The sequence below is a fragment of the Mercenaria mercenaria genome, unplaced genomic scaffold, assembly GCF_021730395.1.
Source record: "Mercenaria mercenaria strain notata unplaced genomic scaffold, MADL_Memer_1 contig_2988, whole genome shotgun sequence".
Taxonomy (NCBI): Eukaryota; Metazoa; Mollusca; class Bivalvia; order Venerida; family Veneridae; genus Mercenaria; species Mercenaria mercenaria.
The window spans coordinates 28,361-40,274 of NW_026461085.1; the positions used below are offsets into that span (position 1 = coordinate 28,361).

Sequence of the window (11,914 nt, forward strand, 5' to 3'; positions counted from 1 at the left end):
GTTAATACAGAGAATAAAAAGAAGAGGACATAGGATGGAACCTTGTGGAAAACCAGCTGATATAAGTACAGTTTCAGAAGAGGAACAACAAAGAACGACCCTTTGCATTCTGCAAGATAAGTAGTCCTTGAACCACAGAAGAAGCTGACCTGAAATTCCTTTTGATTCCAGTTAATGACGAAGACCACGATGCCAAACTCCGTCGAATGCTTTCGAAATGTCACAAAATACAGCCCTGACCTCTTTGCCCTCGTCTTGACAGACAAAATTGTAGATAAAAACAAGTTGATTGGAAGTTGAGTCGTTGGGAACAAAGCCTGACTGAAGTGAAGAGATAATATTGTTGGACATGAAGACATTTTATGTGTGCTTATGAATGATTTTTCAAGAGTTTTATTGATAGTACTTAGTAGTGATATAGGTCTGTAATTAGAGACTGTATGAGGACCGTTTTTCTTATGAATATTGCAGATATTTGCTAATTTCCAAAGAGATAGTACCTTGCTTATATGAAGAGATCTGTTGAAAAGAGAGCATAGAGGACTTGCTATTTCGTGTGAGAGTTCTTTGAGTATTCTACTGTTGTACCTGATGCTTTGCCTGTATTAAGTGATTTAAGTGTAATCTCTACTTCGTCTTCTGTGATTTGTATGTTAGTGAGGACATTTGCATCTGGGTTTACATGTAGTGGTGGAAGTGTTTTATTCTGATCGTTGAGTTGTGTTTGGGTTTGAAAGAAATTGTTCAGAAGGTTAGCTTTGTCAGTGTTGTCTGTGACTATGTTTCCATTATCATGTAATGTATCGATGTTTGATTTGTTGGTGGGTGCTATGAATTATTTGAGTATTCTCCAATAGTTTGTTGTTTTAAAATCTGGCTGTTTTAGTTTAATCTGAAATCTTTAGGGATAAGTGGTGTTTGGCTTATCTGATAGAGATCGTACCTAAGCTTTTCAAATCATAGGTTTGAAGTTAAAAAGCTTTGAAATGAAGAGAAATGTCCATATATTTCTCAAAAACAGAAATTTAGACAATTTTTTAACCAGAAGTGCGGAGTTATGAGCATTTAATATTTTCATGATAACGAAAATTTTGTGATCAAGGAAATGTAACTCTTCTTGAACATATAGAGCATAAACATCAAAGGGACATAATATAGTCAATATTTTCTAATTGGGTGCATTTGATTTAACATTCAACTTTGATCTGGATTGCTAAATACTGATCCATGATACTGTGTGCTAAAAATTTAGAACATCTGGAACAGTCTATTAACAGCAAAACTATGCTTTAGCAGAATCTAAATAGAGTTAAGCTCTAACTGGGACTCGAACCCAGGACCTCTCACCCCTAAGGCAGACACTCTACCACTTCCCTATAACAGCAGTAGCTAATAGCTATGCAGTTAAATTGCTGGATTACATTGCGTGAACTGGAACAATAATCGGTGAACTCCGGATTATCGGCGTATTCGCTTTGTTACCTAACGGCAATTTTTGTGTAAAGAAAAAATATAATCTAATGCTGCCAACGTCATAATTGGTCAAATCTGCCCAAATTTCTCTGACATGTTGTTCAGAGTATGAACTTACTAACTGGCAGTACCAGTGAAATATTACTTACACTGAATCTTTTATATTTGCCCTTTTTGCAGCTGCCGAACGGCAAAGACGATGAGATTTGTCCAAATATAAGTAATTATTTTACCAGTTTTGAGAGGATTTCAATTGATGGGAAATTACAGTTACAAACTAAATACCTTTCTGCAACACATGGAGTCATTAGCATTCACTGTCAATCAGTATTATGACTGAGATCGACTGTCATTCATTCATTTCAAAGTTTCATAGACAGAGTCTGTTGTTTACATTTTTATCGTAACCGGTGCACTTGTAAAAATCACTTTAGTTTGAAAAATCAAAGTATGCGAAGAGCTATGGTACGGTCTCTATATCTGAGCATGTCAGTTGTTTTGTTTCTAAGCTGTTTGTATGCTTGCCAGTGTCGAGGATTTTTTCTTGATATTTTGGTTTTGTCATATGCACGTTTTCTTTTTCTGATATATTTGCGTATGTCGTTGTGGATCCAGGGTGGTTTTTTTTGTCGTATTGTAACAATTTTGTTTTGAATGTACTTGTTAGACATAGACAGTATTTGGTTGGTAATATTGTTTGTGTATGTGTCGATATCATGATCAAAGAGCGACTGCCTATCAAATATTTAAGCTTCTTGACGTAGACCTTCATAGTCCCCTTGATCAAATTTCCAGACTCTCCGTTTAAACGTCGCTGGTTTTGGCTTTGTAACATCCAGACAGCAGAAGATAGGACAGTGGAATCTTATATTTTGGTCAAGAAAGTGTTCGCCGACCCCAGAAGTTTTGATCGGAGAGGTAGGAGATAGTATAAAAAGGCCAGTTAAAGAGTTAGAGTGTTCTGGGTAGTGTGTAGATTCTGTGATTACTTGCTCCATGTTGTATTGTATCATTATGTCTTGTATTTTGGAACAACTTTAGGGTTTTTAGATGTCTAGATTGAAGTCACCGGTGATGATAATGTCAGATATAGAAGTATCATAAGCAAGACCAATAGAATTTTCTATTTGAGTAGGAACTATAGGAGACGAGTTAGGTGGTCGGTAGAAGGTACCAAATAGAATTTTTCTGTGTTTAATGTAAATCTCTAGTCAAATGCACTCAATAATGCCGTCTCCTTCTAAATCAGTGCGCCTAATTGCGGGAAATGAACTTTTAACGTACACAATTGCATCTCCATGATTATCGCCATTACGATCCTTCCGGAATGGTGGTGCAAAGTTTTCAAAAATGAGAGAAGAAGACTCGACCTGATCACTTAGCCAAGTTTCAGAAAAAGAAAGAACGTCGAAATGTTGTAGTTCAGCATGGAGAATATCTTTTTATGAAACAAGCTTTGTACATTATAATAGACAAATGACAGTGAGTTTTGGAAATCCTCGAAAATATAAGAATCTTAAAGAGAGTTGTCAATGAGAGATGTCGTGATTGTATTGGGTCCGGGGTTTTGATGAATGTCACCAGCTCTCAGAAGAAGCGTTGACAACCAGTTAATAAGTTCAAACATGCTAAACCTTTAAATGACATTTGAAAGGAAGCAAAAAGACCAACCCTCACCCTGTATGATTGTAAGTCTGTACCCATCAGGTGATGCCAGGAGAAAATTCGTGTTTGGGTGAGTTGTTCCAGTTGCATATGTGACCGTAAGAAGACAGAGGGGAAGTAATCGTAGAAGATGCAGGAAGAATAAGAATTATAAGGCTGGTAGAGTCCGACATATTGTTTCGAATTGTGACCTCGACACGTTGGAATGGCATTATCATATACGTTTTCTTTGGACATTCACAGTAAAAAAGTGTGAGTATTAAACAGATTTGTATTTGTTTGAAAGTGATTACGATAAAAGAATTGTTTTCCGTGTTGACATGTGGTAGCTAGACAACGAAATCTATGCAATGTAGCTAGATGACAATCTCCTTAATTATGTATTAGATATTTGTATTGCAAAATGACTACGAAATAAATAAATGATAATTGTTAAAATAAGTCTATATTGAGAAGTATAGCATTTTGTACTAAATCAGTTTTGAAAATTACTTTGAATCGAATCAGTGAAATTAAATCAATGGATTGTTATGGTATCTATACGACCATGACAGGTCAAGCGATTCATTGGTTGGATGATTGTGTTATTATTTAGTACATCGCGCGTTTCATTCGCTTATTTAATTACACAGGGGTGACATTTATGAATGGAAACGCTTGAAGCGTAAATTTAAACAACCTTGGACTACGACTCGAGTTTAAACAACCTAGGACTATGACTCGTGTTTAAAAACCTTAGACCATGACTAGAGTTTAAACAACCTAGGACCATGACTTGCCTTTAAATAACCTTGGACCATGACTCTGGAATATTGTAACATCTTAATGATCATATATCAAGCCCTGCGATGCGTGCTCGTCTAGAGAAGGAATATGACATCGATGAAAAGGTCATGACTACATTGGGGGGCGGGGGGTAACCGTCTCTGTTCTAACACTGCCTACGTACCAGCTTATGTCATGCCGGCATACAAAGAAGTCTACAAGCTTCCCTATCCTTATACGTTAAACGTAGAGGAACTGGCACACGCACTTCATCGAGCGGCTACAACGTCCCTTATAAAAAACGACATACTTATCACCTTGTCTGTAAATAGTCAATTGGTTACTGTATACTGACATAAAGGGTGATTAGTAAATTCGTTCTTATTCGTTTTGTTACCCTAATAAATTGTATAGTGTCGATGGACTTTGTATCACGTCTTGCATTGTTACAGTAAAACCTGTTTAGTATTCAAGAATGTTATCAAATGCAATTTGGCATGTAAACCGTAAGCTACATTTCACATTTTAAAAGTGTGCCAAGTTCCGGATAATATCAAGTTGTTGCATATTTTACAGGCTAGCTTTTCCATTTCGTAACTTATATTGATTGAACGTTTTCATTTTTGATAAACAAACCTATAAGCTACATTAGCCAGAACCATGAATTTATTTAAGTGATCAGTACATGTAAACTGTATAATTAAGTGGATGGGCCCAGTATATATATGTTTTATAGACAAAGTATCCAGTTTGTCCGGAAATTATTTTTTTTAATTCAATTTTTTAAAAATGATATGCGTTCTTGTTTGAATGTTTAAGTTACAGCGGCACTTGCCTCCTCGTTTGAAAATGAAGCCTTTGGTGAAAATAGCAACGAACTTTTTACACATCCTGTACTTAAGCTTCAAAAGTCATTGATTTTGACTTACACTTTTTTGACATGGCTGGTGATATATTCGGGATTACGCCACTTATTGTTGACTAACGGTCAGAGAGAGCCTAAAGACGCACCACAAAATAACTGTATTCTTTTGGACTTCCATTATGGTAATAATACATAATTTGCATGAAAAATATGAGATATAAAAGAATTTAGTTTCAAATTGACAGTGACATATATAATAGGCCAAGACAATGTGTTTACATTTTGTAGAATTAATGTAGCAATAAGTACATAAATCAGTGTATTTAATTAAATTTCAATCACATTTTGTTTTTACAGTGTAAGATAGTTATTCATCTATATTCTTAACACTATGCTGAAAAGAGATTGACTGAATAAGTTGGCAGAGATAAAGTTGTGAAAACACATTTATTCAGGAAGAGCCTAAATTGACCACCTGAAAAATTGTAGTATAGCTGTATGTAAACTTTTAGTATAAGAATGATTATCATGAAGAATTTATGGATAGAAAAAGTAGATCACTAGGACGTGGTGGGTCTTTAAATAAACTGAACTAGACGAAAGGAAATAAATGTTCAGTATAAAACTTACTCCTAGGGTTTTGAATTTGCATACTATGTACCGAACTGAGCACATAGCGAGTATTTTTTCTTCCTTCTATTAACATATTTTCATTCAGCGTGACTGCGGATAGAAATTGTTTAAATCACGTTGTTTATTTCTTTTATTTTTCATTACAGATATGGATTTAATGAAGCGGAAACTATTTCTTGCGCTGGTTGGAGCGTATGGGGTTATTTTCATATTGCTGCACAATTTGGTAGAATTCGGGTCGACACGTGAAGTCATCGTATTGGCGGCAAATTTTCACAATAGTTCCCTTTCATTTTTAACATCATTAAATTTAAACCTCAGCGTTCTTGCAAAGGATAATCATGGACTCCAACATGCAATAACCGAAGACAAATTTAAAGATAGTTTAAATAAATTGTTGAGAAATCTGCATATAAACGTAACAAACGAGGTTTTACGTTACAAAAATATGCATAATAAAAGTAACATACATAAAAATTACCAACAGACACAGAAAACCTCCAAACCTGAATCCTCTGAAAAACAAGCTGTTCGTGTTGATACAGATTACGGTAAAGATTTAGTAAGAGAAGAAGGGTTTACTGTAGATTCAAGCTGTATAAGGCGTGTAACTGGAGTGGAAGATATTCTGTGCATGGTGAGCATATCATATTAGTAAATTAAAAAAACATTAGTGGAAACCGAATGACAATCGGTGTTTTCCGTTCGTTTAAGTTTTTTCCGTAGGTGATTTCGGCATTCTTCGGTTGTTATGGAAAAGCAATGTTATTGCCGACGTTTGCCGAAGAATACCGAAATAGCATACGATGATACTCATTCGCACGAAAATTGCCGATCGTCATTAAGGTTTAGTCTAAAAAAATTTTTGCTTTGTAACTTTGATACGTATTTCTGGTTTTAATCCCACATTTTAATTGTTTGACGACGTCTGATCAAAGAACAGAATTTTATACAACCGCACGCTATTCTTGCATGAATGTATTAGATCTGCTATATGCTTAGCGCAAATATCCAGAAAACGTTTACATGCAGGATACTATATTTTTATTGACCAGTTACGAAACACATTTACGAGTCGAAAATGAAATGAAATCTTTTAATTCCTGCTTATAAAATGGATTCACCTGCATTCCAATTATTAAAATTTTTAAATATAACACGACAATTTTTTTCCAGAATCGACCACAGTTTTTACCGGGTTTCCGGAATCCTTGCTGGTACCAGCGAGGTTCTTTGAGATGTCTACCATATTTCCATATCATTGGCGTGTGTAAAACGGGAACCACTGATTTATTCGAACGGCTTTCTCATCATCCTCAGATACTGAAAAACAATGGCATTTTTGGCAAAGAGACCCAGTACTGGACATGGCGGCGGTACGGCCATAGTAAGGCGATTCTATACGATTTTTAGCAAACATTTTGTAATAGGACTCATATATATCGCTTGTCAAGGGTTTGTTCTTTTGGCTGATATATAGTTTGACGCAGCTTATGCTATGATAAAGTTAAAAATTTAAAAAAGTAAATCTAAAATCTATTTCTAATTTCGTTTAATAAATACATTCGCAAAAGTAAAATAAATCAATGTCATGCATAAAACATTCATTGAACGGTTTGCTGGTTAATAGACAAAACTATATGTCCGAAGTGTGAAGGTATTGATTGGCAAGCAATTCAGTGATGTCATTAAAATATGTATTTTCGTAGGTGTTTTTTCAAGCCAGCAAACATTTGTTGAAAATAGACATGTCGTGGGAACAAAGCAGGTAGGTTTTATCTGCCTTGCTCTTGCTTTACGTCCTCGATATATGAAGATTGAAAACTAATATAAAATTATATAAAAAGATGATACTAGATTGTGAATTAAATGTTTTTAAAGAAATTTGAAAGAACTTACCATTTGTTAAGTAAAAATTTTGTGATTGATCGAAATATTACTGTTTAAATTGTGTTACGTCAAAGGGTAACAATTTCTTGTTACAGTAACTAAAAGTAACAGACAAATAAACCAGCATCTATTAACAATAACAAAATTTTATTCATGAAAGTAACAATTAAAATACCTTTAAAAATGTCAAATAGCCGTAAAATCCAATCTAATATGTAAAAATAGCCAAATCCTGTCCAGGTCAAATTCAAATCCAATCAGTATAAAATCCACAATATTTCACACCAGTTCAAAATTGAATTTAGTATACCAAAGAAAATAATTCCTCTCTTCAAAGATAACCTTTTTTAAATCAACAAATTTTAATGTAAATCCTTCAAATGTCAAATATCCAAACTTGTAATGTTTGGTTAATAAGAAATACAGGAAAGTTTCCAGTAAGACCTATAACTCTAAGTTCTGGCCTGGTGTCAGACAGCACCCTATTTAATATATCATGGAAGGTTCCAGAACTTTCATGTAAAACTAAAAATAAAAAGAACAAGATCCTGGAAAAACAAAGAACAATCCAGACTTTAAAAATAACTATTACACACTGTATCAGTATTGTGTAGAATGTTCTGGGACACAATAGAATATAAAAACTTGTTTACATGATGTCTCAAAACTAGGTCCATAAACAATGACTCACCAATAAAGTAAAACATATTTAAGGGGAATGACATATACAAAACAATGGATTCATACACCTTTTCACGTCAGCGACAATTAGGTGTCAGTTAACCAGTTGGACTGAACTTCATTGCTTGCAGTTAATCAGTTGGACCGGTCAAATGTGGATATACAGACTTCACACAGGTAAAAGTACTAAACTTTTCACAAGAGCATTCTTCAAGCACGAGTCAAGATACAAAGAATAAAAAAAACACTATTTCCGCCACCACCGCAAAAAACAACAAATCCCCGCAATTACAATGAATGATAAATAACTCTGTAATTTTCAGGACACTTCTACATGGAAATTACTGACCGTAAGACACTTGACAACTTTATAGACCAATTTGACGCTGGTGCCATTGAACGCTACACAAAGAGAATGCCCAACGGATCATTGTACCACCCTGTTGTGACCGGTATGTGAGTTCCTGTGCATTTTGTTCTGGTCAAACAAATGGACAGTGTAAGACTTGTTCAGCGTAGGGTGACAAAATGCTTATGTTATTACATGTTTACACTTTCAGTAATTTGCATTACTATATGCTGTAATAGCATATGTTGTAATTATACATGTGTTATTTTACACATGTCTTTATATGAGGTCATTAGATAAGGTCATAAGATAATGCCAAAGTACTCTGACATATGTTTAGCAAAATAAGAAAATATGAACAACCAATCATATCTCGCGGCCATTCGAAGTTATATCAGTAAAAAAAAATTGTATACTGAACAAAACAGCTGACCCGATATATTGTTTAAAATTACAGAGAGTACTTTTTTCACATTTAGCATATGCTTAGGGCAATATGTTGTCGATAATATTCTTACATTTTAACAAAATCAAACAATGCCGTCATACAAAATTTCTCCTTTTAACTCTTCGGCCCACTTTCGAAAAGACAAAAAATACACACAGTTGTTTAGAACTTAAAAAATTGCGAAACACTTTTTGAAGGCAGAAAGGCACAACGAAAAAAAATTACTTGTCCTGCCCTGTTAAATACGAATATTAATTCCAGAGAGTCTATCGTGCTGTGCATGTCGTGCTGGCCAACACCAAGTTAAAACTATATCTATGCCCTACTAGGTTGTTATGATTTCCCATTCTCACGGGTAGATTTTCTTTTTAAAGCTAATGCGTTGCAAGATTGTTCAACTATTAACATATCTATGACACTATAATAAGGACATGGTGATCCAATGGATTTCTGGGACCAGTCGTCATGGAAACAGATTCCACAGAATGACCCTACCACTGGCACTCCGGAAGTAACCACACCAACTCTTATTAAGCACGTCAACCCCAATGCAAAACTGATCTTGATTTTTAGGGACCCAATAGAGAGGTAAGCAAACAATCAAAATATTTCAATTTTAAGAATATTTACACTTTTAGCTGTTACACTCACTCATTCGTCGGCGTAGGAGTCCAGATTTAATTAATTTTGTATAATTATGTAAGAACCACGGATGGGAATGGATTGAAACTGCACACATGTTCAGTTGATGAACTGGCTTTTAGCGCAGAATGCAGTTCCATAACTCTAATTTACTATTTGTTTAACAAAACTAGCTTGTTTTTTCGATTTTTGTATTCAAAATTTTCTTCATTATTGTCTTCCGAATCACACTTCAAAAACTGTGGTTAGATTTTGAAGCTCAACTCAATTTTTCGAGGTCCAAACACACATTTTGTTGTATGAGTATTTAATCTCCTTCGTTTAGAAGGCGTTAATATGCCGACCTTTAATTTTTCCTTTTTTATTGCATAAGGGAAAAAGGGAATAAATCCCATTAACAACTGTAGCATTAGGGTATTTGGTTGTTTCACCACATTATTTTTCCTAATTGTTCAGAATGTTTAAAATTTGTAAGGGCAGTTGTTTGATAAATTTGTTTACGAAGGTCAGGTAATTGTCGGGTTGAGATATTCCATTTTGAGTAGCAAAGAAGAAAAATGGTATTCAAATTCAGTGGATTTTGAGAACATAATATACACAAACAGTCTTGTACGAGAACTGACTATTCCTAATCTCAGTCTTGAGAAAGTGAGAACATAATGTAAACCATAATGGAAGAACGGACGCAGGCGTCCATTGGTAGCACTGTCTGAGTCGTGAGTTCGAGCCCCCGCTCCTTCAACTAGAACTACTAACAGGTAAAGTGCACCATGTATCGGTAATTTACACCTGGCGCGCTAAAGGACCACCGAAGCTTTCAGAATTGGAGCGTCCACTGCAGTTATTTGCAACCGTCTGGAGGGAGAAGTCGCGTAACTGGTAACAAATCTAGATATTCTTACAAACAGAATAACTAAAACTATAGAAAGAAGATTCCGGTGCTCCTCTGGACATTGTTTCGCCGGGGTATAACGCGGGCATTTACGTATAGTTATAGTACGTCATTGAGTGAAATACGTAAAAAGCAAACGTGCACTTAAATATAACGGCTTCTTCTATTTTACGACTCAGTGAACTTTTCTTCAGATTATTCAGCAGCTATTTACACGGAGGTTTTGGAACGACAGCAGCAGAATTCCATAAAGATGTACTGATGTCACAATCACTGCTGACGTCATGCGCGAGAGACCGGAGCATGAAAGCCTGTCTGTAAGATGAGGGTATAATCAGAAATCTATGGGTAAATATTTAAATGAGATGCTATAAGTTGCCCTTAAATGTTTGACGCGTCCTAATATCTTGTAAGATTTAAACACACACACACACACGCACGCACGCACGCACGCACGCACGCACACACACACACGCGCGCGCGCACGCAATTAGCGACCAGTTCATTTATCTATAAAATAAAAAGAAAATCTGTAGTACTTTTTGAAGCATATGAGACAGCCGAAAAATAATTTGAGTAGATTAGCTTCGATTGATTGAGACTAAACATGAGAGATATTGTAAAATACAACATCTGTTATGCCCGGTAGCGTCGACTTCGCGTGAAAGCAGATACAGTGGATATTGAATCGTCTGTATGTTGATGGCAACCGATAAATAGTTCAGTTCTAACATATTTTAAAGAAGAACTACCTTTAAGGTGTTTACAATGTTGTTTATGTTTCCAGTGATTTCTAATCACTACAGGATCCCTTTGTAAATAAGTCTTAGACTTTTATGGGCTATCCTGCATATAAACATCCTCCTCAGTACACTTTTTTTCAAGTCTAACTAAAATGGGCTAGGTTTTATGTAGGCATGCATAGGTATCTGTAAGCTAACTATGTTTCATACAATGGTTACTACAGACAGAAGTAAGTTGTGTACTTGTAAATATGATCAATGAATTCTGTGGTATATTTTTATTGTGATATTTAATGTGATATATTTGAAATGTTGTGATAAAATACTATGTACATATATGCAATTAAATCTTTCTAATATTTGTCATTCTTTCTACGCAGGTACCAATATCCGGTAGTTTCTACTCCGTACATTTACAAGAATGGTTAAAAGTGTTTCCAAGGAAACAAATATTCATACTCAGGACTGAGGAGTATTCACAAAATATTACAGATACATTGCTACGAATTTTCAGATTTCTGCATCTTGGTAGGTTTTCAAAATACATATAGTCTGTTTGATTGACATCGATTTTACCCTAATCATGCTAGACTAGATCCCGCCCGCTTAGCTCAGTAGGTAAGAGCGTTGGTCTACGGATCGCGGGGTCGCGAGTTCGATCCTCGGGCGGGGCGTATGTTCTCCGTGACTATTTGATAAACGACATTGTGTCTGAAATCATTAGTCCTCCACCTCTGATAAATTGGTAGTTGGCAGTTACTTGCGGAGAACAGGTTTGTACTGGTACAGAACCCAGGAACACTGGTTAGGTTAACTGCCCGCCGTTACATGACTGAAATACTGTTGAAAGACGGCGTTAAACCTAAAA

At 35.3% G+C, this 11,914-nt stretch overlaps 1 protein-coding gene across 1 annotated transcript; it reads left to right on the forward strand.

Annotated features, from left to right (window-relative positions):
• Positions 1–4,611: 4,611 nt before the first annotated feature.
• On the forward strand, positions 4,612–10,645 carry LOC128552644 (carbohydrate sulfotransferase 15-like). The gene is made up of 5 exons (XM_053533684.1): positions 4,612–6,038; positions 6,578–6,788; positions 8,296–8,424; positions 9,198–9,357; positions 10,498–10,645. Exons 1-5 carry the CDS (start codon positions 5,550–5,552, stop codon positions 10,622–10,624), a joined length of 1,116 nt encoding a protein of 371 aa, XP_053389659.1. The 5' UTR covers positions 4,612–5,549; the 3' UTR covers positions 10,625–10,645.
• The last annotated feature ends 1,269 nt before the right edge of the window (positions 10,646–11,914 follow it).

What these genes read in the sequence shown, in the direction of transcription:
- LOC128552644 (XM_053533684.1), top strand. Translation starts at nt 5,550, where the DNA reads ATGGATTTAATGAAGCGGAAACTATTTCTTGCGCTGGTTGGAGCGTAT. An exon ending in TGGAAGATATTCTGTGCATG is followed by an intron (nt 6,039 to 6,577) that starts GTGAGCATATCA and finishes ATTTTTTTCCAG; the next exon opens with AATCGACCACAGTTTTTACC. An exon ending in GTACCACCCTGTTGTGACCG is followed by an intron (nt 8,425 to 9,197) that starts GTATGTGAGTTC and finishes CACTATAATAAG; the next exon opens with GACATGGTGATCCAATGGAT.